This window comes from Aotus nancymaae, unplaced genomic scaffold, assembly GCF_030222135.1.
Source record: "Aotus nancymaae isolate 86718 unplaced genomic scaffold, 86718_ANA_hifiasm-v0.15.2.pri h1tg000029l, whole genome shotgun sequence".
Taxonomy (NCBI): domain Eukaryota; kingdom Metazoa; phylum Chordata; class Mammalia; order Primates; family Aotidae; genus Aotus; species Aotus nancymaae.
Genome location: NW_026988442.1, coordinates 33,257,413 through 33,285,342, shown reverse-complemented (window position 1 = coordinate 33,285,342; position 27,930 = coordinate 33,257,413). Strand labels below are relative to the sequence as shown.

At 38.5% G+C, this 27,930-nt stretch overlaps 2 protein-coding genes and 1 pseudogene across 5 annotated transcripts in view; 1 reads left to right on the top strand and 2 right to left on the bottom strand.

Annotated features, from left to right (window-relative positions):
* Window positions 1-16,198, bottom strand: part of AKAP3 (A-kinase anchoring protein 3) — a 33,043-nt gene extending 16,845 nt beyond the window's left edge. For 2 of the 4 annotated variants that reach the window (XM_064382542.1, XM_012467483.3), the window contains exons 1-3: window positions 15,287-16,198; window positions 9,578-9,684; window positions 6,612-6,707 (exon numbers count right to left, since the gene is read on the bottom strand). In XM_064382542.1, coding sequence (XP_064238612.1) covers window positions 6,612-6,707 — 96 coding nt within the window. In that variant the 5' untranslated portion in view covers window positions 9,578-9,684; window positions 15,287-16,198. Of the gene's footprint in view, window positions 1-6,611; window positions 6,708-9,577; window positions 9,685-12,185; window positions 12,243-15,225 lie in introns of those variants that run through there. The other 2 variants (XM_012467484.3, XM_012467482.2) reach the window with 2 other exon arrangements.
* LOC105727534 (ras-related protein Rab-5A-like) lies at window positions 3,732-4,647 on the bottom strand (annotated as a pseudogene).
* A 63-nt stretch (window positions 16,199-16,261) lies between the features above and the next one.
* Window positions 16,262-27,930, top strand: part of NDUFA9 (NADH:ubiquinone oxidoreductase subunit A9) — a 31,438-nt gene continuing 19,769 nt past the window's right edge. Inside the window, exons 1-5 of the mRNA XM_064382543.1 lie at window positions 16,262-16,340; window positions 21,277-21,447; window positions 21,809-21,906; window positions 24,809-24,900; window positions 26,092-26,233. Of these exons, the coding sequence (XP_064238613.1) occupies window positions 16,292-16,340; window positions 21,277-21,447; window positions 21,809-21,906; window positions 24,809-24,900; window positions 26,092-26,233 (552 nt within the window). The 5' untranslated portion in view covers window positions 16,262-16,291. The remainder of the gene's footprint in view (window positions 16,341-21,276; window positions 21,448-21,808; window positions 21,907-24,808; window positions 24,901-26,091; window positions 26,234-27,930) is intronic.

Sequence of the window (27,930 nt, the reverse complement as noted above, 5' to 3'; positions counted from 1 at the left end):
GGCTATAATTAGGAACAATAGTTTCGGAGAAGTCTAAATGTATACCTGCTTGATTTCTTAGGGACCGCAAGTGAAACCTGGTAGAGAGAGTTTCTTAGGCTTGACTTCCTAATGTCAGCACAGTGAATAATAGAGGCCTTTAAAAGTTCAATCTGAGATTCCTTATGAAGACTTCTGCTAAAGCAAACTTAAGAAAGCCTATCCAGTTGCTGCACCTATGTAAACAATCAGGCCAAATCTGATGAGACTAGCCTCATTTTGTGTTCAAGAATAATCTTACTTTGAGATTATTTTAATTTTTATCAAAATGAGGGAGACTACAGGGAAAAACTTGTGCTTAAACAGAAAACTAAACATTGTCTATAGTCTATAGACTCAGCATTGTCTTTAGTCTTCCACATGATCTGATTCTCAGTCTGTGAGAGCTATTTTACAATTCTGCAAGTTGTAGATAATTGATAGCAATGCAGAATAACCCTTGGCTACAGATGTGAAAATTATGCCTAGTGGAAATTTGGTTGATTTCCCTTCCCCACTGTGGAGCAGGCCAGTTTTGCTTTTATTTGCACATTTATTTCAATATTCCTGATATATAAGTGTATCTTTTAAAAATTCTCCTTTGAACTGGTTGCAATACCTACCAATTTCCTCACCTGTGAGGTAGATACAATCTTTCGTATATATTCATTTTTCTATCTGTATCAAAGTGACAATTTTACCTCTCTTTTTGGAAAATGATAATGCATTACTACCTAGTCATTTACGAATAAACACACTAACCTGCAAATACGTGTGTTTCCATAATAGGGCTGTAACAGTGCAGAAAAGCCTTACTATAGTGCAGCTGTGGAGTTTATTCTTTTACCCTTTTTAATTAAAAAAAAAACCAAACTAGTTGGGTGTGGTGGCTCATGGCTGCAGTCCCATCATTTTGGGAGGTGGAGGTGGGCAGATCGCTTGAACTCAGGAGTTTGCCAACATAGCGAAACCCTGTCTCTACAAAAATATATTTTAAAAGATAAATAAAATAAAATAAAATAAAAACCCAAACCTACAGCATAGCACAGAGCTTTACAATGGAGTCCACAGAACTGTGTTAAGTTGCTGTGTTTATGGGTTTCTAATGTCTATATATTTTTAAACCTAAAATGTGTATACCCTATGTCTATTATTCCACTCTATCCACAAGGATTTTGCAAAAGGGGTTGATCAAACCATAGTGACTGAAAGACTAAGTACCCACATTTCCTTTCTTATCAGTGCAGTCTACAACCAAACATCCATCTCTTCAAACCCCCTTGCCCTCTTGCAGCCTTTCCTCTTCTTACACAATAGTATTCTGAGCAATTGGGGAAGGAAGATGCCAAATTATCTCAGTATTTCTGAAGCCTGGGGCAAATTTTCATGTCCATGAAGGAGAATATAAAAAGGGTTAATGTGGGGATCCCCCACCAGCGTACAGGCCCCTCCGTGTCTCCGCCATGACGGGGTTTGAGCCCAGACACATTTCCCTCCACTGGGTGCAGTTGAGTGAGGTGGCTACAGGAAGACGTGGGAAATGTTAAGCTTACAGAGAGTCACTCTCAGTTCACTGCTCTTAGAGCATGACTGAGGTAATGCCAGCTTATTGTTTTTCTGTTGAAGTCCCTGTTCTGGGCTAGTTCTATGACTCTTTACCTGTAGTCACAGAAGCATTGAGATCATTCACTGTATTACTAGAAAATTGCTCCCTTCCTGATTTATTGCTTGCCCACCTGTCTTAACGTCATTTTCTGTAACAATGGATAAGAGGATAAGAATCTTTTGTGACCTTTAGGTAAGCTCGCATGTTGCCCCCTCCCTTGGTTACTTTGAACTTCCTTTGGTTACCTTGTAACTTTCTGTTTTTTCCCCTGATAATGATTCTGTAAGAAAACTGACGTCAGTCACTGTACGTAAAATCATATATAAACTTCTGTGCACAAAGAATAAATCGCTGATCTGAGCATAGCTCATTTCAGACCTCCGGACCCATCTTCTCTATCTCCCTTTTTTTCCACACACTCTCTCTTCCAGGTATTAGGACCCTCTTGCTGGTCAAGAGACCCCCGGCAGACGTGCCGGTCTCACGGCCAACGACAGGTTAATGGGTCTTATTTTCTCTGCTCACCATCTTTTCCTTCGGTAGCTTAGTTTTAAGTCAGCTGTATACCTCCCTGTCCTATTCCTCTTCTCCACCTTTGTCTCAAACATACCTTATAAAATTTTCTCTGACCATCTCCCATTTTGAGATGACCCATTCTTTAAACACCTATAGCAATTATTGTCTAGAAAATACATGTGATGAATAATCATGAACTGTTTTTCATTAGTCTAACAGTTATTCAGAGCTTTCAAGTGACCTTTCTATATTCTTTTTTTTTTGGTTTTTATACTGCTTTATTCCAACATGAGCACCTCAATAATTCCAACATGAGCACCTCAATATAAAACTAAACACTGGTGAATCATTTTCCTAATTCTGCATTATTGTAAATGTACAAGTTCTCCTAGCAGACCAACACGTAAATAGATTAAATCATCTCTGACACATGGTAGCTCTCATATAATGAAAATACCTAAAATAATTAGTGCAATATACTGAACTTATCAAAATAATTGAATGTTGGAAAACAAGGCTGCAAGATTGTTACTAACATATTGCCATGCTTTATATTACAAATTATGGGTACACTGTTAAGGTTCTAGCCACAGAGGAACAACTGAAGCCCCTTCCTGTCAGAGGGGGGAGAGAAATAATTAGCTTTTGTATACTTTCAAGCAACTCTTAAATATTACAGAAAAGTAATATATACACGGAGACTACAATGCAGTATCCTGTTGTACAGCTAAAGATTGAATTTAAAATAATCAAGTTTAAATATACATAATTGTTGGTGCATTGGCTACATTGCATCAAAAGTGAATGAAAGTCTCCTCCCTGCACCAAACAACAAAACCTATGTAATGGCCAGCAGTGATTAATTTGAAATCACAGATACCTGGTTTATTTCATTTTTGTTAAATGACTCACATGTTTGAAAGGAACACTATCCATTAAGATGCATTTATTAGTTCTCAAATTCCTAAAACAAGATGGGGCTACATTTTATTTTTTTAACCCATTAAAAAAAAACAGGACTGGCTATAATTTAGATGCCATTAATGCTCTTTCCACCTCCCACCTTGTATATGTGGGATTATTTTCTTGTGGTTAATTTAAATGTGAAATGTACATTTTAAATACAGATACCAGGAGAAATGAATATTTGCCTAAATACTATGGCTAAGCATAAATAACATTAGAATCTCCTTCTAAAAAAAGAACGTTTTTGAAAAGCCCAAATTAGTAAATTCTAAATTTTTTTCACAGTTGACTACTGTACCAGTGTGGAGAAATGGGCTGGTTAACTGTGTGGGTCCAGTCAGTCATTTGTCTACATTCCTAGTGATGAGAAATTAGGGGGAATAATGAAATAAGTGTACACATAGTTCTCATTTTTCCCTATTGCTGAAACATTAGTGAGAGGGACCCATGCCTGTTACTAAAAATTAAGTTCAAAACACTTAAAATAATTCTATATTAGAAACTTGACTCTATTATCACAAGTCTCTTCTTTTGGAAGTCATACTGGGCTGGATAAATGCTCCAATTCCATCATTATTAACAGTTAAGAAGCAGAAGACTATTCCATCTAGTTCAAACTGGAGGTTTAGTTACTGCAACACTGACTCCTGCTTGGTTGTGTGAGTTCAGTAAGGTTTACTCCTCTTCCTCTGGCAGAATTTGCTCCTGGATTTTGTGGCTCCTTCTTTGGCAATTTTTTAGCTATTGCCACGAATATCTCATTTGCATTCATTGATGTTTTAGCTGCTGTCTCCATGAATAATAAACTATTGTCATCTGCATAGGACTGTGCTTCCTGGAAATCTACTACTCTTTCCTTTGCTAGGTCAGCCTTGTTTCCTGATAAAACTACTACAATGTTAGAACTTGCTTGCCTCTGAAGTTCTTTAACCCAATTTTTTGCTCTTGCAGAGGACTCCTCATTTGTGTTATCATATACAACTATGACTGCTTGTGTCCTCTGTAGTACATCGGTGCTAGGCTATGGCATTGTTCTTGAACAGCTATATCCCATCCTTCAAACTATACTGTAGTGTCATCAAGACACACAGTTTGGGTTAGAAAAGCAGCTGAATCAAGGCCGGGCATGGTGGCTCACGCCTGCAATCCAAACACTTTGGAGGCCAAGGCGGGCGGATCACCTGAGGTCGGGAGTTCAAGAAAAGCAGCAGAATCTGTAAAATCACTTTAACTTATCCAAAACGTCTATTTTCTGGCTAAGAACCATCACTCTTAGATCTCTTCATTTTCTCTTCATTCCCATCACCAGCATTAGCGGTTGGTTTTCTTTTCGGGCCCATATTTCACAAAGAAACAGCTTCTATCACTTCAAGAGTTACCTCAATGGTGCTCTCTTAAAATTCATGAAATTGGCCTTTCACAAAATGAAGCACTAGGCTTGATTTGCCACAAGCAGACTCTCTCAGAAGCACTAGTTTGAACTGGCATATTTTATTTCCAGTATTTGGCCCATTGGGTCTTGTTGCACCTCAATTAGCCATGTCTAAATTTGAAATAAGACCCTAATTTCAGACTCTTCAATGAACTTCCCGAATTCAAGGGGTCAATTTTCTTCTTTCTGGAGGTAAAGAAACCTGAGACGCAGCAAGCGGAGCTGCCAGCTGAAGCTTCCTGGCAGCAAGGCCCAGGCATGGCCCGTAGGACTAGAGTGTGTCTAGAGAGTGTGTGTATGGCAGTGGTGGTGGAGGCCATGGTATCTGCTCTTCACGCCGCTCCCCTGGCTGACATGTCTGTTTTCACGTGTATATTTTCCCAAATGAATGATAAGGTTCAGTAATTGTTACATTCTTTTTTGTATCCCTCACATTGTTTCTCATTTAGTGAAAAACCACTAAATTCATTTGATTTAGCATTGAAACTGATCTGCCCTTTGTTTCTCCAAATGAAAGGGCAGAGGTAAATCAAAGATTCAGTAGAAGCAGTTTTGGCTGGCCCTTTATAGTAATTGAATATTTATTATCTTTGTGTCTTACTGTCTCATGTAGATTTGTTAGTGTTTTCTCTTTAAGGCTATATATAGATTGACCAGATTTGGACAAACAGAAGCAGATGGGTCATTTGCATTTGATTACATGCAAATAAATGTTTGATAAGTGTTATTTATTTATTTTTTTAAATTTTGAGATAAGGTCTCACTGTTGCCCAGGCTGGAGCGCAGTGGCATGATCATAGCTCACTGCGACCTCAAACTCCTGGGCTCAAGTGATTCTCCCGCCTCAGACTCTCAAGTTGCTGGGACTACAGGTGTGTGCCACCACACCTGCTAATTTCTTTTTTTAGTAGACACAGAGTTTTGCCATGTTGCCCAGGCTGTTCTCCAACTCCTGGGCTCAAGCAATTCTCCTGCCTTGGCCTCCCAAAGTGTTGGGATTACAGGTGTGAGTCACTGTGCCTGGCCTGATACATGTTGTAATAGTCTATTAATAATAGTGATTCCATTAGATTATGAGATCCTTATAAGGAGAGAATTCTAATTTATTTTTATGTCTCTGACTCTGACACTCAGGACAGTGTCTGTGCCAGTTATTGATTTACTATCTCTCACTCCAAATCCACCCTTCGTTGCCTTTCTTTGTGACACCAGAGCTGAACTCTAAACATTTCTCCTTTGCAGTTGGCTTTGTCAATAGAGGGTATGGGGGGACACTGCATGGTCAGAGCAGAAGGAAAGGGCTTCCCTCTGGCAAGTTTCCTGTGTCAGCCACATTCTTTCCAAAGAGATGGGGAGCAGCTTTGGTTGAGGGAGGGGAGCTCTTATATTTACTTGGTTTCTTCCTTGTTAATGCAATCTCAGCCTGGGGGTAGTAGCTGCTTTCTGCATTTGTTATTTCTGGAATTCCTAGAGTCCTCTTTTATGCCTTTTAGTAGTTAACTACCTTTTATTACCAAATAATTTTTAAATATTAAGTTACTCATATGGTTTTTATCTTCTGACTAGACCCTGACTGATACATTGCCTGATATTAAGTATTTAATAAATGTTTGTTGAATAGTAAAGGCAGAATGACAATGTGGCTTAGATGAGAGTTTATAGTTCTGAAAACTTTAAGGCATCCTACATTTTAGAAAATATTTTCTACAAGCCTTGGAGACATTTATCTCCAATTCCTCTCTGTTGGAAAATTAAAATTTTACAGCTACAATATACACATGACATATACATATATATTTACATATACATGATATATACATACACCATATATGTTATACAGCTTATATGTACATATATATTTCATTAATTATAGCATATTAAATACCATATGATGGGAATTTTTTTCCACAAAATTATAAATGGGAATGTTTTGTTCTATAGGGGCTCATTTCCCATCCACCTCAAGAATACCACCATGAAAAATAAGAGGTTGGTGGTATGGTGGAGAGAATAAGGCTACTGTTAATGACAGCCCCATATTCTTAACCTAGTGTTTATCAAGTCGACCCTTACCATTTTCCAGCCCTGGGCTTGGCTGTCTCCAGGAGGATAGACATCAACTCTGCATACTCCATTTTGACTTTGCAACCAGTCAACCTTATCTGACATCTGGAAGTATGAAAAAAAAGTAAGAAAGAATCATCAAAAGGGCAGATTATATAAAAGTAAGAAGAAACGTGGTGATCACTGGTAAGGCATGGGAAATATGAACAATGCCTTCAATAGAGACCTTCCCCAATAGCCACTTTAGACCCACTCCATTCTGAATATCTTCATCCTCAGCTCTCAATGGAAGGAAGATTTCTTAAACATATTTGCACCTCTAATGAAGAAGCTAGTTCCTGGTATCTGCTACAGGTGCTTAACACATCTTCGTTAAATGAATGAACCTAGCAGCCATGTCCCACCCTTTTGTGTCCTTGCTTGATGACCCTCCCCCTGCACCCACTGGATTTTCAGTAGACACTCAAAACTCAATGTGATCAAAATAGAATTAATTTACTGCTCCCTTGTTGGTGGTTCTTGCCCTACCAACTTAGCTTTTAAGTAAAAGATGTTTTATTTTTAATTAATTTCTAAAGCTGTAACTCACTCATACTAGCAGTAAGTCTGGTGTCTCTCTTACTAAAGACCAAACCCTCCTCATAAGCCAAGGATCCTGGGGGAATTCTCAGCCTCTATGGTTCAGTAGAATTTCTGAATATCAGTCAGGACAAAAGAGACGTCATGTGTGCCATCCAACGGGCCTTTGTCCATGGATGCAGTGATTTCCTTGCTGAAGTGAAGTCGTTCACAGCCTTCCCAATACCTTCCTCGATTCCCTAATCTCAGTAATGGCAACACCATTTACCTGGTCTTCGAAGCCAGAAAACTGAGATTCATTTTAATTGTCTTATTCCACCCCAAGCTACCCTCTTGCTACTATTTCCCTCTTTTTACATTTGCAGTCATTTTTCTTAAACGAATTGCTTATACCTGTTGCTTTCATTGATTGATCATAGTACCTATTCTATGTATTCCTTACTTGGTAGTCTTTGAAAACATGGCCAACTATCATAATGACTTAGAGTTATCCACTGATCATCTAAAATTATGAGAATCTTGCCCTCTTTTTCTATGCCAGACTTCCATTCCCAGGCTTTCACATTGACGTTTCCCTTCTTATATTGAAAACTTTGCTCAGCTTATCCCTCCTTCCCTCTTCATCCCCTAGGCTCAGTTGCCATTAAAAAATTTAAAAACAAAAAAATTCTGCTCAGACCTATACTTCTCGATTATCAAGGTGGAATAGCTACACCATTTCTACCCCCCAATCCCTCAAACATCTTTATGAAACAGAATATCTCTGTATTTTAATTCCAACAAAATACTGGTTTAAAATACTGTTGTAATCAAGCCCAACAGTTCATCCTAATTTTTAATAGTACAACTGTGTTTTATGAAGAATTGCTTGACATAAGTTAAGCAATATTAAGGCATGAACATCTGGTTAACTGGAAATATTTGTTTTAAATGACTTTGGACTGTGGTGAGGATAGACATCCTCCCTCAAAATAAAACCAGCACAGATCAATGAAAGATTAAATACATGATTGAAACTTATATAAGTGGATATGTCATTTTTATTATACAGGATATTTCAGGTAATCATTACAAAGAAAATGCAAGACCTTTTAAGAGCTACTTATTCTTTGCTCTCACAATAATTTGCACCTGTTTTCACACAGAAATCATTACCTCAGATTACTGAGCTAAGGGAGCAGTTTATTTTAATCTTCCAGGTATCCAAATACAATGGATTCCTTAGGTAAACAATGGGTCCTCCACCCTAATTAGACATGAGAATCACCAAGAGAACTGTGTAAAGATACTGAACCAAGAGAACTGTGTAAAGATACTGAATCCAAGTTACCATCCCCCTGAAAATCTTATTTCAATGGTTTTTGGTTGGGGAAACTTAGGCATTCTTAAAATTCTTTAAATGCTCCCTGGGTGATTCTAATATACATCAAGAATTGAGAATTTCTAGACCAGGGCTTATCTGGAGAAACTCTGTGAGAAACACTGGCTAGGTCCAGAAAGATAATTATTTACCCATGTCTTTCATATTTTCTAACTTTCTTTTATTTTTTGAGACAAAGTCCCACTCTGTTGCCCAGGTTGGGCTGCACTGGTGAGATCTTGGCTCACTGTTAACATTTGCCTCCCTGGTTGCTCACCACAACCTCCGCCTCCCAAGGGAATACCTAATTCCTTTAGATATTCCAGCACTGCTAACATCCTGGAAGCTGTGAAATTTTCCCATGGCCAATAGAAGGATCGGATTAAAATGTTCCTCAAAAATGTCAATGTGATAATTACCTGCCTCAGCCTCCCAAGTAGCTGGGACTACACCAGGCACACCACACTTGGCTAATTTTTGTATTTTTAGTAGGGACAGGGTTTCACCATGCTGGCCAGGCTGGTCTTGAACTCCTGACCTCAAGTGATCTACCTGCCTTGGCCTCCCAAAGTGCTGGGATTGCAGGTGTGGGCCACCCTGCCCAGTCCCATTTCTAATTTTTTTTGGTATCTTATTTTAATGTTTCGTTACCTTAACAAGGAAGTTGTTAATGTCTATGAGGTTAAACCCTGTAACGTCCTCTGCATAAACATATATACATATAAATATTTTTAGGCTTGCATCACTATTACATATACTTACGTATAAATATTCTTATGCTTGCATCATTACTACAAAGAAAATAATGAATGGTATTATGATTTGGCCTCGGAAGCAGGCTGTCCTAGATTATTGATGTACTAGTGAGAGCCAGAAACACAATCTCTTAATCTTCATTTTATATTTCATCCAAATGAGTTACTTCTAACAGAAAAGTGTGACAAAATCAATAGGAATCATTTCCTTATTTAAGCTATATACAATTATAATGCTGAAAATTGTGCACAAAAAGCATGGAAATTATGTGATCACTTACTTTTACTCAGGATAGGTTCTGAGATATGAAGAAAACTCTTGATTATTGTTGTTTTCAGCATCCCTCAGTTTATCCCCTCTCCTGCCATGATTACATGAATACAGAATCTGCAATGGAAAGACACAGATAAAAATGACAAATTTTACAGATGAAACTTATTGCTCTTATTATCAAATAATGATTTTGACCTATTTATTACTTTTCACATGTGCATTTAAGTAATTAGCTCAAAATGACATTCAAATTTCAGGAGTGCACATCTTATTCTTGGTGCATTCTAGCACTTCCCAGATGACAAAAATGGTTCCACTTTTGGACCAATTATTTCTTAAATGACTATTGTTATTCCTCACTTTCAAATCATTGGTATACAGTCTTTTTAAACAATGAAGACACTAAAAATTTTTAGCTTAATTTTAAACTTGCTTGAATAAGAAGTTGGAAGAAAAATAGCTGGAATGAATAAGCACCCTAAATTTATGGAACTCAAAACACTTTGCAAGCATTTTGAGGACTACAAATACACACTCTCAAGTTATGAGGGGGAATTCATAGATATCTTTCAGATTAATTAAATTCCTTGTTCTAATTCTACTAAGACATTTCAGTGGAAGACATTAGAGCACTGTACTCTTGTCGAATATCCACCCAGCCCCCCAGTAATGGCTTTCTAAATTTACCCTTACTTTTTAGCCCAGGTCAAGCAAGGGCTACCCTATCCGTGAAATATTTTCTAGATACCTAGTGAATGTGATTGCTCCTTCATTGAAGTTTCTATCATATTTTGTTTCAACACGTACATTCTACCTTGTATTTTAATTGCTCCCATGTATTTCATCTTCTTTACTGGGTGACTTCATAAGGGGAGAGGCATTTTCCTATTCATCATCTTGGTATCCCTCATAGTAGCTAGTATCTTAAAATTGGAGAGTAATAATTATCTGCTGGAAGAATGAATATGCACAATCTTTCCATTTTCAGATAGCTCATTTTTTCTTTTGGATTGGAGAATCCAAGAACAAAAAAGAGATGGCTTGCTCAAATTTACTATGGTGGTAATTCATATATTCAAGACTTCTTGTAGCTCAGTTCCTTTGGGAGATATGTTCACCCCAGAGACTTAGTCATGATTTACTAACAGACCTTCCTATTCCACTAGTACAAATAAATCAACATCTCAAAAGTGCTTTTGTATTTTTCTGCACAGAAAGAGAACCTACTAGTCAAATATATTCGGCAAACACATCACTTACTTATGTTCTTATGTTTTTTATTCTATTTTCTAGGTCCTAGGCGTGTTTATCTGCATTGTGAAGCTTGCTTTGGACTTTTAAAACTTCCTAATTGTCTTTATAGATGATAGCATCTATAAAGAGGTACTTTAATACTCATTAATGGTAACAACATTCAGATTTCTAAATCAATGTTTCTCATAACGAAGTGGAAAAAAAGAAAAGAAGAGCTAAAGAGTTTAATGAAGTCAATGAATGGATTCATAAATTATTATAAGTTCAAAAATTGGTAAATAACATCCTGGAGTTAAAGAAAATGATACTTTATGTTATCTATTAAATTAATGATAAATGGACCGTAGAAGCCATGTTTTCTAACACTCTCATCTTATAGATTAGGATATTGAGGCTCAGAAAGGAAATGCTAGAATCAGTGTATATATATTTCTTTAGATATTCCAGCCCTGCCAACATTCTGGCAGCAGTGAAATTTTCCTATGGGCTGAGGAGATCTTGTCCAATCTGTAAAAGGATCACAATGTCAGCAGCAAAGATGGTAGGTTTGACTTTAATGCTGCTGAAGGAGAGGTTTATTTATTTCCAGAGGTAGGATTAGAATTGTCTGAGTAGGCTGGGCATGGTGGCTTACACCTGTAATTCTGGTACTTTGGGAGTCTGAGTTGGGCGATCACTTAAGGTCAGGAGTTCGAGATCAGCCTACCCAACATGGTGAAACCCTGTCTCTATTAAAAATACAAAAAATGGCCGGGAGCGGTGGCTTACGCCTGTAATCTCAGCACTTTGGAAGGTCGAGGCAGGTGGATCACGAGGTCAAGAGATTGAGACCATCCTGGCCAACATGGTGAAACCCCGTCTTTACTAAAAATACAAAAAAATTAGCTGGGCATGGTGGCGTGCACCTGTAGTCCCAGCTACTGGGGAGGCTGAGGCAGAAGAATTGCTTGAACCTGGGAGGCGGAGTTTGCAGTGAGCCAAGGTCATGCCACTGCACTCCAGCCTGGCGCCTGGTGATAGAGTAAGACTCTGTCTCAAAAAAAAAAAATACAAAAAATTAGCCAGGTGACATGGTGTATGCCTGTAATCCCAGCTACTTGGGAGTCTAAGGCAGGAAAATCACTTGAACCCAGGAGGTGGAAGTTGCAGTGAGCCAAGATTGCACCACTGCACTCCAGCCTGGGCAACAGAGTAAGACTCCACCTCAAAAAAAAAAAAAAAAAAAAAAAAAAATTGGATTGACAGAAGAACAAGGGTGAGTTGAACATAAAAAGTTGCCTATCGCTTGTGACTGAATTCTCCCTTCCAACCACAGAGAATCAGAAAATGGGCTGTTTTATCAGTCCAGTAAGATTTCCTACCTCTGTAGCACTTGAATAGTGAACCACAGAAGCCTCCAGAATATACTTTTAAAGTCAATGAAGACGCTGGGATGTTCTTGCTCAGCTCAAGATCTTGTTTCCTTCTGTGGCCTACCTCCCCCTTGCTGGGACTGGAGAGTGACATCAGAATCACAATTGGTGATATCACTGTTTCTATAGCAACAGTGGTGAGGCTGAAATGAGTGGTCAAAAAGACAAAGAGGAGGGGTGAAGATATGCTCCAAGGCGCTGATGTTTAGTTTGGAAGGACTGGGCTTTATTCTGATTAATTCTCTTTTTAGAGCAGTGGTCCCCAAACGTTTTCACACCAGGGACCAATTTTATGGAAGACAGTTTTTCCACGGATGGGAGTAGGGTGGGAGAATGGTTTCTGGATGATTCAAGTGCATTACATTGTTGTGCACTTTATTTCTATCATTATGCCATGATGCAGAATCTGTGGGAGCCCTGATTTCCTGCAACTAGATGGTCTCATATGGGGGTGATGGGAGACAGTGACAGATCATCAGGCACTAGATTTTCATAAGGAGTGCACAACCTGCACTTTCACAATAGGGTTCAAGCTCCTACGAGAATCTAATGGCAGAAGGTGGAGCTCAGCTTTGCTCACTTGCCCACCACTCACCTGCTGTGTGGCCAGGTTCCTAGCAGACCACTGGTCCATGGCCTGGGGTTTGGGGACCCTTGCTTTAGAGTGTTTAATATAGGCAGGGGAATACGGGAGGGGGATATTTTGCCAGAGCCCACTTAAAACAGCAGAGTAAGTTTATGTATTAACAAATCTACAGCACTGTAGGGGAGAATCAGAAATAAAAGAATTGAGGTTCTAAATTTTATGCAAATCCCATGGAATCATTTTATTTTGTCAAATCCAACCAGGACTCTTCTTATTTATAAACATCTTGCCTTCTGTAAAAAAAAAAATATATATATATATATGTGTGTGTGTATGTATATATATAAAATATTTTTAGGATATTTTGCCTAAACTGACCATCTCTGGGTTATAATTTGTCTTTGGTGCTCAGAGATACAATGAACTAATTTATCTTTTGCAATGCCTGACCTAAGAAGCTGTAGTAGGAAAAATCAGACCATGAGGCAATTGGTTAGCTACTCTTTCTTTGCTTGGGGTGGAGTGGGATGGGGGTGGTCTTTATTACTACATTCTCTGTGGAAATGTTACCTCAGCTATTCTGTAATTAATAATGAAACACAGGACTAATGTGTAGTTTCCATGAAGCAAAAAGAACTTCCAAGCAAGGCCACAAGATAATGATGAAAACTGCAACAGGTTCAAAAGTGACTGGTTTATCACAGGCTTCCTTCAAAAAGGTTATTTATTGCCGGGTGCAGTGGCTCACGTCTGTAATCCAGCACTTTGAGAAGCAGAAGCGGGCGGATCAGTAGAAGTCAGGAGTTCAAGACCAGCCTTGCCAACATGGCAAAACCTTGTCTCTACTAAAAATACAAAAAATTAGCCAGGCATGGTGGTACATGCTTGTAATCCCAGCTACTTGGGAGACTGAGGCAGGAGAATCGCTTGAACCCAGGTGGTGGAAGTTGCAGTGAGCGGAGATCACACCATTGCACTCCAGCCTGGGCCACAGAGTGAGACTTAAAAAAAAAAGTTATTTATCCATTGATGATCTTTTATATTAGGTCTCAAAAGAGCTCTTGTATTCTTTTCACATAAAGTGCACCTGCTAATCAAATATATTTAATATATCTCATGTTTTTTCTTTTTTTTTGAAATGGAGTCTCAACTCTGTCGCCCAGGCTGGAGTACAGTGGCAAGATCTTGGCTCACTGCAACCTCTGGCTCCCAAGTTCAAGTGATTCTCGTGCCTCAGCCTCCCAAGTAGCTGGGATTACAGGTACCCACCACCACACCCGGCTAATTTTTGTATTTTTAGTAGAAGCCAGGTTTCAACACGTTGGTCAGGCTGGTCTCAAACTCCTGACCTCAAGTGATCCACCTGCCTCAGCCTCTCAAAGTGCTGGGATTACAGGCATGAACCACTGTGCCCGGCCTCTTCATCTTTAAAATAAAGAAATGGGGCTTGCTGAGCTCCTAAGATCTCTTCCAGCTTAACAACCTATGATTTTGATACTTCAGTGGTATTTGAATAGTACTGCATGGACCTACATATAGTACTTTGCAGATGACAAAGCATCTTTGCATCCATTATGTCACCCAATTCTCGTAGTAACCTTTTGAAGTACCAGGGTAGGTTTTATTTACCCTGTTAGACAGGTGTAGGAGCTTGTCCAGGTCACAGCTAATAGCTGATAAAACTGGGAATGGAATCTAGTATTCTGGGCGTTAAAAATCAGTGTTCTTTCAGCTGGGCACAGTGACTCATGACTGTAATCCCAGCAATTTTGGAGGCCAAGGTGAGAGGAGGTCTTGAGCCCAGGAATTTGAGACCAGCCTGGGCAATATAGTTAGACCCTGTCTCTTAAAAAAAAAAAAAAATCAGTGTTCTTTCGTTTACACCATGCAACCCTGAAACTAAAATTGAGAACATGAGGCAGTGTTTAACTTAGAGATTTTAAATAATATAATTGGCAGTGTTATACAGGAGTTCCAAGGTTGCTGGTAACAGTCAGGGTCTGTCAATCCAAACCAGGAAAGTATGTTACTATCCATATTGGTCCCAGAATCAAGTATTAGCAAATTGTGTTAAATGAACATAGGATGAAGCCAAGAAATATGACAGCGTAGCATTATTAATCTTCTCTGGTGAAATTCAAGGGTTTCTCTTGTCTTCCAATTCAATTTGGTAGGGGTAAGAAAGAGTGGAAACAGCCAAGATTTCGAGGGTAGTAATAAAGCAACTCCTACATCCCTACTCACCTCAGACATTTTTGTCTACCCCAGAAACACATACTTTTCCTGAAAAAACAAAGCACTGGAAGGATTACCAACTAGAAAGAACCCGCCCTCCCCAAACTGGGTGGTTTTTCTGATAAACCCAAGGTACGTTTCACAGGATCACTAGTTGCTGTCTCTTACCCAGGAATCTGGAGAGGCTGACCATAATAAAGTATTTTAAAATCCAAGCACTTAGTCTAACCTGGAATTTCCTCAGTCTCCAGATGGCTCTTTGTAGAACAATGCAGATTCTCAAAGGTGTCCATAAAGAAAAAATTGGAAACCATTGCGCTAGAGAGCGCCATCTGCAGGTTCCCCGTAGACAGATGTTCAGATGGCACACATGGTCACTAAATTTTACATAATATTTCAGGAAGTTCACAGATTTCCTGAAGCCCACTCATGAATCACACTCCTGGTTAAGAACTCCGGGATTCATATGCCAGGTGGTGATAAGTGCTTTGGTATATAAACTTAAACCAAAAATTGGTGGAACGATTACCACCTTGGATAGGATGGTCAGAGTTGTTTTCTCCGAAGAGGTCACTTTTGAGCAGAGACTTGAGCTGGTGCAGATACCTGAGTGAGCATTCAGGGAAACGCCAACAGCAAGCGCAAAGGTCCCTAGGAGAGAATGTGCTTGGCGGGCTCGACGTACATTTATTCACTTGGGACACACCCTCATTTCGGTTTCTCTTCTCCACTTTTCCCCTCGTCCTTGTCTCCCTTTTTCTCTCTCCTGGGCCCTGGACCTCCCGAGCCAGGGGACTACGCCTCCTTCTTCCCCCGGCCTCGCCAGGGCTGCCTTAGCTGACATTTTCAAGGAACAGGAAACTGAGAGTCAGGAAAGCTGAGGTCTTCTACCGGGGTCTTGCCATTTTGCATGTCCCGAGTCAGTCACTGGTTAACCTCTGAACTTCAGATTCCTCGGCAATTAGAGATTATAAACAAAGAGACATCTTTACAGCCTATTCCAGATCTGAGATTCCAACAGCCAAATTCTTTTCACTTCGTTTCTTCCCCCTCTCCTTCACTTGGCCTCCCTTCCTGTCTCCTCTCTTCTCCCAGCTTTCTTCTTAACCACCATGCTACCCGAAACTTTTTCTCCCGGTTAGCGTCTGCGCAAACAGGCGTGGAAGATAAATTTTGACCCAGCTTAGCAGCCGTAGTCAGTCAGGAGTGCCGGCGTGGGGAATTGTGGGAGAAGATGGCGGCCGCCGCACAGTCCCGGGTTGTCCGGGCCCTGCCAATGTCACGTAAGTGTCACCGGGAACGGCGACCCCTGATCGGGATTCCTAGACGGGGATCTAAGGTTTTGGGAGTGGCGCCGTGCTGCAGCGGTCACGCCGACTTCCTAGGCGCTCTGGTTTTTCTAGGTCTGGAGCTGCCTCTGGTTTCTCCTTTTGCTTTCCACCTCCCCGGCTTACATACTCAATTGTACATCTTGGGAGGGGACAAAAGATCTTGAGCAGCTGGAATCGAAGAGAAGAAAGCAGGGGGTACGTAAGGGATCGAGAGAATCAGAGTTCTGATATGGTTGTAAGGGTTTAGGATTATGAGAAATATTTGTATGGGTCAGGGAGAGAAATCTGTAAGGTAGCGAAAAAAGGCTAGTGGCGAGAGGTTTTCTTGGATTGACTTTATGACCTTGTGCAAACCCTTAATAGGTCTCAATTCAGATTCTTCATGGCATGATGGAAATGATAATATTACAGTACCAGGGAGGCTCTGATAAGATTAAATGAGCTAATGTTTATAAAAGCATCCTTTTAACCAAAAGCGTCTCTACCGATGTAGAATGTGTTGGGCCAAGTGCCTTGGGGTCTGGGGGAGAGAAGGATGTTCGAGGAGAGAAGAATCAGGAGCTTGGTGGAAAGGAAAGTGAAGAATAATGAAGGCTATCTTAGAATTTGTTAGCATTATTTGTTTTCTCTATAATCTGATTGGATCTGCTCCCAGTCTTCAAGTTGGAAACATACATTTGCCCTTCCACTCACTAAAAACCAAGACAATTAGAAATACGGTTATACTTTATTATTCTTTCACCCTCTACTCTTCCACAAATATATTCCAATCAAACTCCAAAAGTTGTATTTGTTTCTTAGTGTATTTTAATCTTACAGAATATCATTTGCTTTCAAAATTGGCTCATGTCAGAATCACTCGTAGAGCTTTATAAAAAATAAAAATTAAGACTGATTATAGAGAGATTGAATCAGAATTTGTGAGATTAGCTTCTTGCACCTTAAATTTTTAAAAGCACCACAGATAGGTTTGATGTTCAGTCCAAGGCAAGGATTAGTTTAGGGGATCCTCTTTTTTTTGTTTTCCATCATGGTTAGAACTCCTGCATACCACGGGGAAGGTGGTGGTGCACATCACTTACAGTGGATAGTTTTGTAGTCACAATGTCTTTGCAAAAGCATTTGCTGGTTCTTGTTAAACTATTACATTTGTATGATAATAATGTAGATTGTGAATGGTAATCACTGTTTATTGAGTACCTGCTATCTGCCATATCCAGTTCTAGGTATTTTAATTAATTTTCTCTTTTGACTTACCTTCCTCTGACTGACACCATAGCTTGTGTTCTTAACCACTCTGTGTTATTGTGTGGTAAAGTAAGTTTTTGAGTAAATTCTGGAGAGGCAAGTCTAGTATGTAAAATAACCCACACACTATAGGACAGAACTGGGTAAGACAACTGTGTATAGTTAAGCGTGGCAAGACTATTATATATCACGGGAAATCATAAAAGGGAAAGATTATCATTTCAGGTACTGAAGAAACATTGGAAGATGAGTGGAGAATTCTCCCATTGATTTCTTTAGGGCTGTTATGATCTGGAAAGTCTTCTGGGAAAGACAAGTGGGTGAGAGTGGAGTCATGAGGTATTGAAGAGGCAGTGAAATGACTACCTGTATATCTGGGTTAGTGGAAAAGGAGTTGAATGTGTTAGATGGGATCACACAGTGGAGATCTTTGAAAGCCAAGTAGAGTTTAGACCAGTAGTCTCCAAAGGGAGCTGTGCAAGAGGACCTAATAAGTTATGGAAATATAGTATTAGAACTCCTAAAAACTCTTTTCTATAGTAACAGTAGCTAACACTTATGTAGTTTAAACTGTATGCCAGACACTATTCTAAGTAATACATGATTTATAATATATATATCATATTGGTACTATGTAGAGCATGCATATAATTTTTTAAATAAATACTTTAAAAAAATTAATGCACTGTGCAAATATGTTGCAGTAGGAAACCAACATAGGTTTTTAAGCAGATAAATATAATGAATATATTGTTCATCTAATAGTACCCATAATAAATGGAAGAAAGAGATGCTGGAACAAAAGAGAATAATAATTTATATTTATTGAGCACCTACTATTTGCAAGGCACTGTGACAGCTGCTTGCCCATATATTATTAATTCTCATCAACCCTTTAAATTGTGAGCTTCATGAAGCCAGGGTTTTGTATTTTACTCTGATAGTCACAGTTTCTAGAATAATACTTGGCCCATAATTATTTAAAAAAAAAAAACAAATAGCCATGTGAGGTTAGCGTGACGTTACCTTCTGAGAAATTTCAAAGTAATAAAAGTAAAAGCAACTATTATTCATGGAATGCTTAATATGCTCTGGGTAATGTACTAAATGCTTTATGTCTAATCTAATCTTGCATCCAAGATGTATATCTAATCTTAACAGTCCTTTGAGATATTAATTCCTTAACTCTAGTAATTCTTCCCAGTTCATTGACTCTGCCATCTTTTCCCTGTCTTATCCTATGTGCTCACTTCCTTATTCTAATCATTCCCTTTTATGCATTCTTAACTCCCCAGCCTAACTCCCATTGTCATTAAAAACACTGACCCTGATTAAACAAAACTTTCCACATAATTTGCTGCCTGCCACTAAGCAATGGAGAATGGGGCTAGGGAAAACTCCAAACTAACTGGCCTTATGTTAAATTCATGCATACAAATCTCAAGTAGATTTTCAGTGCTACATTTTTCTAGGAAATCAGATGAGAACAGTCATTTTCCCACCATTAACTCTAATAGTTGATATGTGATAATACTTTGCCTTTTCTCTTATTACAGTGGGTAAGCACCTTCTGCTCTGTTCTGTGGCCAGTTCCTTCACTTTGCATTTGATCTAGTCCTCTCTCAATTATTCATTCCCTTTCCGGAGTCAGTAATTTTCCCCCCTCTACCATGGAAATCCTGTCATTTCCATCAGCACAAAAATGTTAACTGATATTTAAAACAAACAAACAAACCTGTCCTTGTGTTTCTCTAGTCCAATTTCTTGTTCCTCAGAAGGATTATCTATACTCCTCATCTCTACTTCCTTGCCTCACAGCCTCTCTTTTGTTTACCCCAGTCTGGCTTTCAGTCCCACTAATCCAATAAAATTGCTCTTATTTATGCTGCCTACATCCACATCCTCCAGATTCTGTGGTCCTCTGTTCTCTTTCTACTTCACTTTCAGCATTTGATAAAGTTAACTATTCTCTTCTTGAAACACTTTCTTTTTTGGTTTTTAGATTCTGTTTCCTTCTGCATTTTTTTCCTACCTCACAGGACTGCTTTTTAATCTTTACTGGCACTTTGGGCTTGTTACTAACCTTATCTATAAGGTGGTGATAAAGGTAGCATTAAAAAAAGATAATACCTATGAAGCACTTAGAATAATGCTGGACACCTGCTAAGAGCTATTTAAAGTTAGCTGTTAATATGATGTTGTTATTTCGTTATTGTTATGTGTTTGTTCTAAGATGTTTACTTTTAATTTCTGTCACTATTAGCTCACTAATCCATACTTCTGGATAGGGAAGAACAATGGCTTTTGGGCAGAATGCCACTGGAAAGTCATCCCTAGAAAACAAACACAGATTTTCTAAAGGAAGTCCCATTTGTCTCTTTTAGCTCTCCTCAAGTGTACAAAGCACAAATGCTAAACTCCAAAGTTTCTTGATTGGAGCAGAAGTGCATTAGCACTGTAAACCTTTTTGTTTTTACTTACATAAAAGTCTAGCATCTAACTCTGAAATTCTACTCTAAGAAGTTAGAAGCGACTTGAAAACTGGAGTGTATCCAAAAGAGATTCACCTTCCTGCCATATGAAGAATATTTGACAGGACAGGAAATGTTTAACCTGGAGAAGAAAATATTTAGTGGGCATATAATTGCTATACTTAATTGTAGAAAAGGCATTAGACTTGTTCTTTGTCACTCTGGAGGAGCACAGGGCTAAAAACTTCTGGGAAGCAGTCACTGATTCCCGTTGTGGTAGAACTTGCGTTCTGTTACGGCTCAAAGCAGAATGGACAGCTACAGGAAGTAGTGAGTCTGCAGGTGTTCAGGCAAAAGCCAGATGGTTATTTGCACACATGCTATAGAGAAGATATAAGCATTGGTGAATGAACTTTGAGGGTCCATTCTAGTACCAAGAACCTCAGTCTATGAAAAAGAAATGGGATATTTGACAAAATACTTGCCGTTAAGCTTTCTAAAAGGCAGAACATCTTTTCTCAAGCACTTCACTCCTTTTATCATTATTTGTGATGTTATTCAGTGGTTTTTATTATAAGTCTCAACTATTGAACTGCATTTTTTTAAATGTTCTGTATTAATAATCCTCTGTTTCGAACCGATATCATCAACTTCGTTTTTCATTAGTCACCAGTTTCAGATTCTGTTCCAGGAGAGTCTTTTGTGTTGCCCTGTGCTAGGCTTATTCATTATACCTCTGCATTGTTATGTGTTTCTCATGGAATTCTGTCCTTTCTTTTTTTCCTCTTTAAGACCTTTCTCAAAACATTTTATCCAGGAATCCTTCCTCATGGTAATATAATTTAGTGCTCCTTTATTGTGTATTCTCAGTTCCTTTCACCATATAGGCTTATACTTTCCTACTTTGTGACTGTTTAATGTGTTTTTTAAACAATGTGACTTATCTTTTTAGGTAAGTTACATTGTATAGAGTAGGGAATATATTTCCTCATGTCCTGTGGATTCTATGTTGTAGTATTTTGTGTTTATTATTGCTTTTGATAGTTAAGTTACTAAAGTACTGATTGAAAAACAGTGTTACAAGTTTTTAGGGAAAGGAGCTATTTGTGTTCACAGTTTTTAAAATATTAATATTTGCCATTGTTGTATACTTTGGGATTTTGTTTAAGGTTCTGCCATTACTACAGTAGCCACATCTGTGTGTCATGGCCCACCCCATCGCCAGCTTCATCATGCCCTCATACCTCATGGGAAAGGTGGACGTTCCTCAGTCAGTGGGGTCGTGGCCACTGTGTTTGGAGCAACAGGATTCCTGGGCCGATACGTTGTCAACCACCTTGGTAAGTAAAGTTCCTTGAGTTCATATGCTCCATTGCCACTGATCAGGATTGCCTGATGAGAAGCCATGAGCTATGTTTCTCTTCATTTTAACAGCATTATGAATTACTCCTATCTTGGATGTATGTAATTTTTATTTGTTGTGACATTAAGAGCACACTCATGCTCCTATATAGGAATTATTAAGATGGGAATAAGGGACTCTGAAAAGCTATGGCATCCTTAGCATGGCAAAATATTCCTTTTGTCAAATATAATATCAATTCACATACTATATTAGAATTTAAATATTTACCAAATCACAATTGTATAATATATCCATGTTATGTTAATGTTGATCCTTTTTTCAATTGATTCTTTTAGGACGCATGGGGTCACAGGTGGTTATACCTTATCGGTGTGATAAATATGACACCATGCACCTTCGTCCCATGGGTGACCTGGGCCAGCTTCTGTTTATGGTAAGGGCATTTATGGCTGGTTGAAGTTGACAAATATACATTGCTAAGATCATTTTTAGGAGTAAGAGGGCCGATTGACTGAAATTGACAAATATAAATTACTAAGATCATGTTTAGGAGTAAGAAGCAGATAAAGCAGCAATTCCATCCTAAAATGAACCAGAGGCACTCTCTATTCACAGGTCATTCTTTCAGGTAGGTTTCCACATCTTCTTTGTCATGCAAGCTCTAGACTGGCAGTTGGCAAACTTTTTCTGTGAAGGGCCAGATAGTAGATATTTCTGGCTTTGCAGGTCATAGTCTTTGTCATAATTACTCAGCTCTGCCTTTGTACCTGGAAGTAGCCATAGACAATATGTACACAAATGGGCATGACTGCATTTCAATAAAGTTTTATTTACAAAATTAGGCTGCAGGCCAAATTTGGCCTGTGGACTACAGTTTGCCAATCCCTGGTCTAGACTTGTGTTGTCTGGTGTGGTAGCCACTGGCCACATGCGGCTACTGAGCATGTGAAATGTGGCTAGTCTGAATTGAGATATGCTGTGTGAATAAAATATGCAGCAGATTTCAAAGACTCAGTATGAAGGAAAGAATATACAATATGTCATTAATAGTTTTTGTATTTGTTACATATTAAAATAATATTTTGGATATATTAGGTTAAATAAAATCTATCGTTAAAATGAATTTCACTTGTTTCTTTTTCACTTATGTGCCTCATGTTATATTTCTGTTGGATAGTGCTCTATAGACATTAAAAAATCACAAATAGGGTGTTTTATAACTTGGTTATTTAGCATAGATTTAACTTAGAACAGTCCTTTCTGAGCATTCCCTTTGTCATTCTGTAATCTACAGGTTCTTCCTTTAGGCCAGTAGTTGCCAGTGGGGTGAGGCAGGGGAAAGAGCATAGAGGAAAGCCATTAAGGGAGTGATTAATGGAACTCTTTGGTTGTCACAGTGACTGGGGAGCCTTCCTGGTTATTAGGTACAGGCCAGGGATGCTAAATATCCTACAGAGCACAGGACAGTCCCTTTCCACAAAGAGTTGTGCTGCCCCAAATGCCTGCAGCCAAGCTATTGATTGCTATGCTCTCTGGCCTTGATGTTTAAGTCTACTGGATCTTATAGCTGACTTCCTACTTGTATTGTCCTGTAAGGAATGGAGCTCTTCCAATTACACATTTTCCCTTTTAAAAGATATGTTCTAAACATCCTTACTATCTCTGGTAATATTCATACAAATTATTTGTAATCCCTTTAAATTTTAACTTACTTTCATTTCATTTTCACATTTTCATTTATTCTTTGTTCAGTGTTCACAAGCTAAGTATAATACTTATATTATAAATTTCTTATTTCTAAAATGTTTTTCGTCTCCAAAATCTTACTATTAAATATCTTCTTGGTATTAAAGTTACAGAACCTTAGCTTATTCCTAGTTCTTTGTGCCTTAAGTTTGTTGGTCATCTTGTCAGAGCCTCAAAATTGAAGTATTTAAAAAGTGAGAGGTGAAAACTTTTGAACCAGTGGAATTAACCAAATGACATCTGTTCCATTATTTCTGCAGAGATTTATTTTCTGAGTGTCTGGCATTGACCTGTGCTCTGAGCATGTCTGGATGAGCACGACCACAGGGAACTCAGAGGCTTATATGTTTAGTGTTTGTTTATGTGTTTATTTTCGAGAAGGACTATCTGGGGTGTGAGGTGCTGATTTCTTTGCTTTAGTCTTTGTTTGCAACTCTTGTCTCAATGGCCACTTGTTTTACCCACCTGACTGTGCGCCCTTGGGCCTTATTCTTGAGAATTTGGTTTTCTTCTAATATGTCACTCACTGCTGTAGATTTTATGTATATTTCGCTTAATCCTCATAATAACCTCATGAGGTAAGTTGTGTTTTCTAATTTTACATGGGGTTTGAAGAGATAATTTGTACAAAGTTAGTACATGGCAAACTGAGATTTGCATTCCTGTCTGACTCCAGAGCCACTGTTCTAGACTGTGCCTTTTAACTCACTTTCTATCATTAGTCATAACTGGTTCTTTCTTCTGGGGCTTCATCTTTTTGTTCTTGAATCTCATTTTATAGTTTGTTTTCTCTTTTCTAAGTTAAACAGCGTTTTAGTTCTCTCTGTCTCTCTTTCTTTCTCTTTCTCTTTCATCCCTGCTTTCTTTCTCTTTTCTCTTCTTGCCCCATCTCCCTCCCATTGCACTGACCCGTGTATGTGCACTTAGTATTGGTGCTAAGAAATTCTTATTATTTGTTACCTTCCACTGAAATGCTTATAGAAACCAGCCTTTGGCTCACCCTGAAGTTTTAGGTAGTTCTTTTAGACTCTTGTTTTTATGTTGTTAATGTAGAAATGACTAGATCTGGGGTTATAAAACAGGAAAGAATTAAAATGAAATGAGAAAATAGTAATGAATGACCCAAATTAATACTAACCTTTAAAAGACAGTCTCCGTATCTTCAGTCTGTAAGTAGTTGCTGTCAAGAAGGGAAAGTCTCTGTCTCCCAAATGATCCTTGGTTCTTTGGCTATAATTCAAGAGAGGAGACTTGGTTTACTGGGGTTTTTTTTCAAACTTAGTGGGCAGTAGTTCGGTGGACAAAAACAAATATGCTCTATTAAAAATCAATAACCTCCTTTCTAGCTCTGTCATTTGATTACCTGAGTAAAATGTACTTTTACATGTTTGTCTCCAAAAGAGTGAGAGAATCAGCAGGGAGTTTGAAACGTCATGTCTGTTGTAATAGATGGAGCTTTATGAAATGGCACCATATTATGACTACAGCACATGACCTATTTTGAAACTTGCATCGAGGAGGCTACAGAAGTGTTGAATGCCGAGGTATACCCCGCTATGTTTTCATCTGATTGCCTTCTGCTATTATAGGAATGGGACTCGAGAGATAGAGATTCTATCAGACGAGCAGTGCAACACAGCAATGTGGTCATCAATCTTATTGGACGAGACTGGGAAACCAAGTAAGTCTTTGACTCTCGTTTCTTCTTTGCTAAAGTCTTTCTTAGGGCTTAATAGACCTTTATGGGGCACCTTCTATGTGCCAGCTATCACAGTGACATTTTCAATTAGTTAATAAGGGTTGGTTGAACAATCACTTGCATACCCAGTGACACCCCTTAGGAGATGTAGCTGACATTAAGTCTGGTATAAGTCAGCAGTGTGATATACTGCCCATAAAATGCCAGTAGGTAGTATTGGTGTGGCCGATGTTGGTCCTGTGCTTGGATTAGTCCCTATGGGATGGGGTTAGAAACAGGATTTTGCCTGTTCTGTTGTTTAGCAAACTGAACATTGGTTTTCCTTGTGTAGACAGTGTTCTAGATGTCTTTTCTGCATCGTTAATTGGAGATGGCACGAGGACTAATTTGAACAGTTCTTTGTGTGGGTTATTAGCAAATATTGTTTTAATCCTATAGTCCACAACACTTTGTTGACACCTCATTTTTTTAGCGTTAATTAAAGTTTGACTTAGTTTTTAATATATGTCTTTCTTATCAAATATTTTATAAATTCTTTGATGACTTGGAGGTCTTATTCAACTTTTTATCCCCCTTAGCAATTAACATAGTATATTGTACAGAGTTAACATTTAATTAATGTTACTGAATGAAGTTCTTGACTGACTGACTATTTTCAGTTTCTTCTTTTTCCCTTGAGGGAAACAAAGTCCCAGGGGTACAAAGTGATTCTCAACACTTCCCTCCTCCCCAGCAACCAGTATAGCCAGGTTTCTTTAAAGGGCCTCAGTGTCAGGATTCCTTGATAATGCAGAATATGATGTGTACTGGATTTATTATAACTTAGAGTAGGCCTTAAATTGTGTAGAGTAATGACAGTGCACAGACCTGTAAACTGTTTTTAAAAAAAATTATGGCTTAAACACTTTTCTTTTTTAAAATATTTTCTTAGAAATAGAGACATGTTGCCCAGGCTCGTCTTGAACTCCTGGGCACTAGTGATTCACCCGCCTTGGCCTCCCAAAGTGCTGGGATTACAGGCATGAGTCACTACACCTGGCCAATTTTAGCTTTAAGTTAAATTATTGCTGTTTAAAAGTTTAAGTAGTATGAATTTCAGTACTGTTATGAAAACCAGCTTTGAGATCTTGTGTCTGGAGTTCTTAACCAATTCTTTTATTTTTTTTCTTCCAGATACTTTGATTTTGCGGATGTTTATGTGAAGATTCCTCAGGCAATTGCTCAAGTGTCCAAGGAAGCTGGAGTTGAAAAATTCATCCATGTTTCGCATTTGAATGCAGATATGAAAAGTTCCTCCAAATATTTGAGAAATAAGGTAAGTAACAAATTGATTTGGGAAGTGGTTCACAGAGCCGGAGTTTCTTGGCCCATTTGAAACATGATTTCAGTGAGAAGGTTTATCATCGACATATCTAGAATTAAAAGGTTTTCTGATTCCCTGCATCCAGAACTAGGTGTGTATATGTGATGTTTTGACATTTTGGTTGAGTGCCTTCTGTTTGCAGGAAGCTGTGTAGACCATGTTACTAATGGAATTCAGATACTTAAAGTTTCTTTGAGGCATCACTGAATTGCACAGAAACCATCACAGAAGGCAGAATATCATTTCTGCCAAAGGAATCATACGTGTGTCATCTACCATGGTTAAAGGACCATCTTTCTTTCTCACCCCTTGCATTGTAATGGTTTTATGCCACTCTTAAAGGGGCGATGTGAAGGCTCAGAATGACAGGGATTAATATTTACCAGGGAAGATGCCTATTCACATAGTACTTACACTCCTTTTACTCCCAGAAATGCCATACCTAGAGGTTGACCACTGTAGTTTGGAGTCAGTCTGTAACCTGAGTGAAACGTCTTCATTATTAGGGACTCAGAAGGGATATCAGTGTCTGTCAGTGCCCTTAACATTTGGATTCTGCCATATGGAAACCTGTTTTGAGTCATACTGATAAAGACAACAGAGTTCCTTCATAATGGTTCCAGTTTTTGACTCACCACATTAATTTACTGGATAAACTATTCATGAAGCACCTACTATGTATCATATATTGTGTTAAGCACTGTGGGTACAGTAGTAAATAGAATAGACTTGGTCCTAGCCCATATTAAGTTTCTAGTCCAAATTAAGTTTCTAGTCCACAGTTTGCTACTTTGCAACATTTGGTACATCTGGAATTAAAAAATAATGTTGCAAAGTAGCAAACTGTGCCAAAGGGGCATATAATGGGGGAGAGAGGGCACTTTATCAGTTAGGAGCATTTAATTACTAGCATCAGAAAATCCAATGTAAACTGGCTTAAAAAGGGGGCATTTACAGGCCCATGTATCTATAAATAATAAAACAAAGAAAATAATTAAAATAATAATAATAAAATAATAATAATAATAAAAATCTAGCCATAGGGAACCTTAGCCACAGATTGTGCCAGAGTTTGTTAGGGCTCCTTGTTTCTCTGACTCTCAGCTTTGACTTTCTCTTTGTGTGGCTTTGTTTCTTATAGTCACAGAGCTAATATAGCACATCCAGGTCTCACATTTTCATGCTATACTGAAAAAAGAGAGAAATTAGGAGACAGAATACTTGTGCCTGCCTCTGCTGAAACATTCATAAAATCATCTGAATTTCATGACTGTTTAGAAGGGAATGGGAGGTGTCAGCAGTGAGGAAGAGAGAAGAGTCAGAGATGTCCAGCCCTCTGGCTGAAGCCATTGGGTGGATGATAGTACTGTTGAGTAAGATGGGAAATATTTGAGAGGGACTAGGCTGTAGGGCAGTGATACTTAGCCTTAGTTGCACATTAGAACCATTGAGGGAGCTTTTAAAAACTCTGATGCCTAGGCTGTTCTTCAGACCAATTAAAACAATCTCTGGGGTTGCAACATTGGCACCAGTATTTTTTAACTCTCTCTAGGTAATTCTGAGTGTAGCAAAGATTGAGGAGCACTATTTTACTTGAGAGAATGGAAGATAATTGAGTTTTGGACTCATGTTTCAGGTGCATTTCAGAT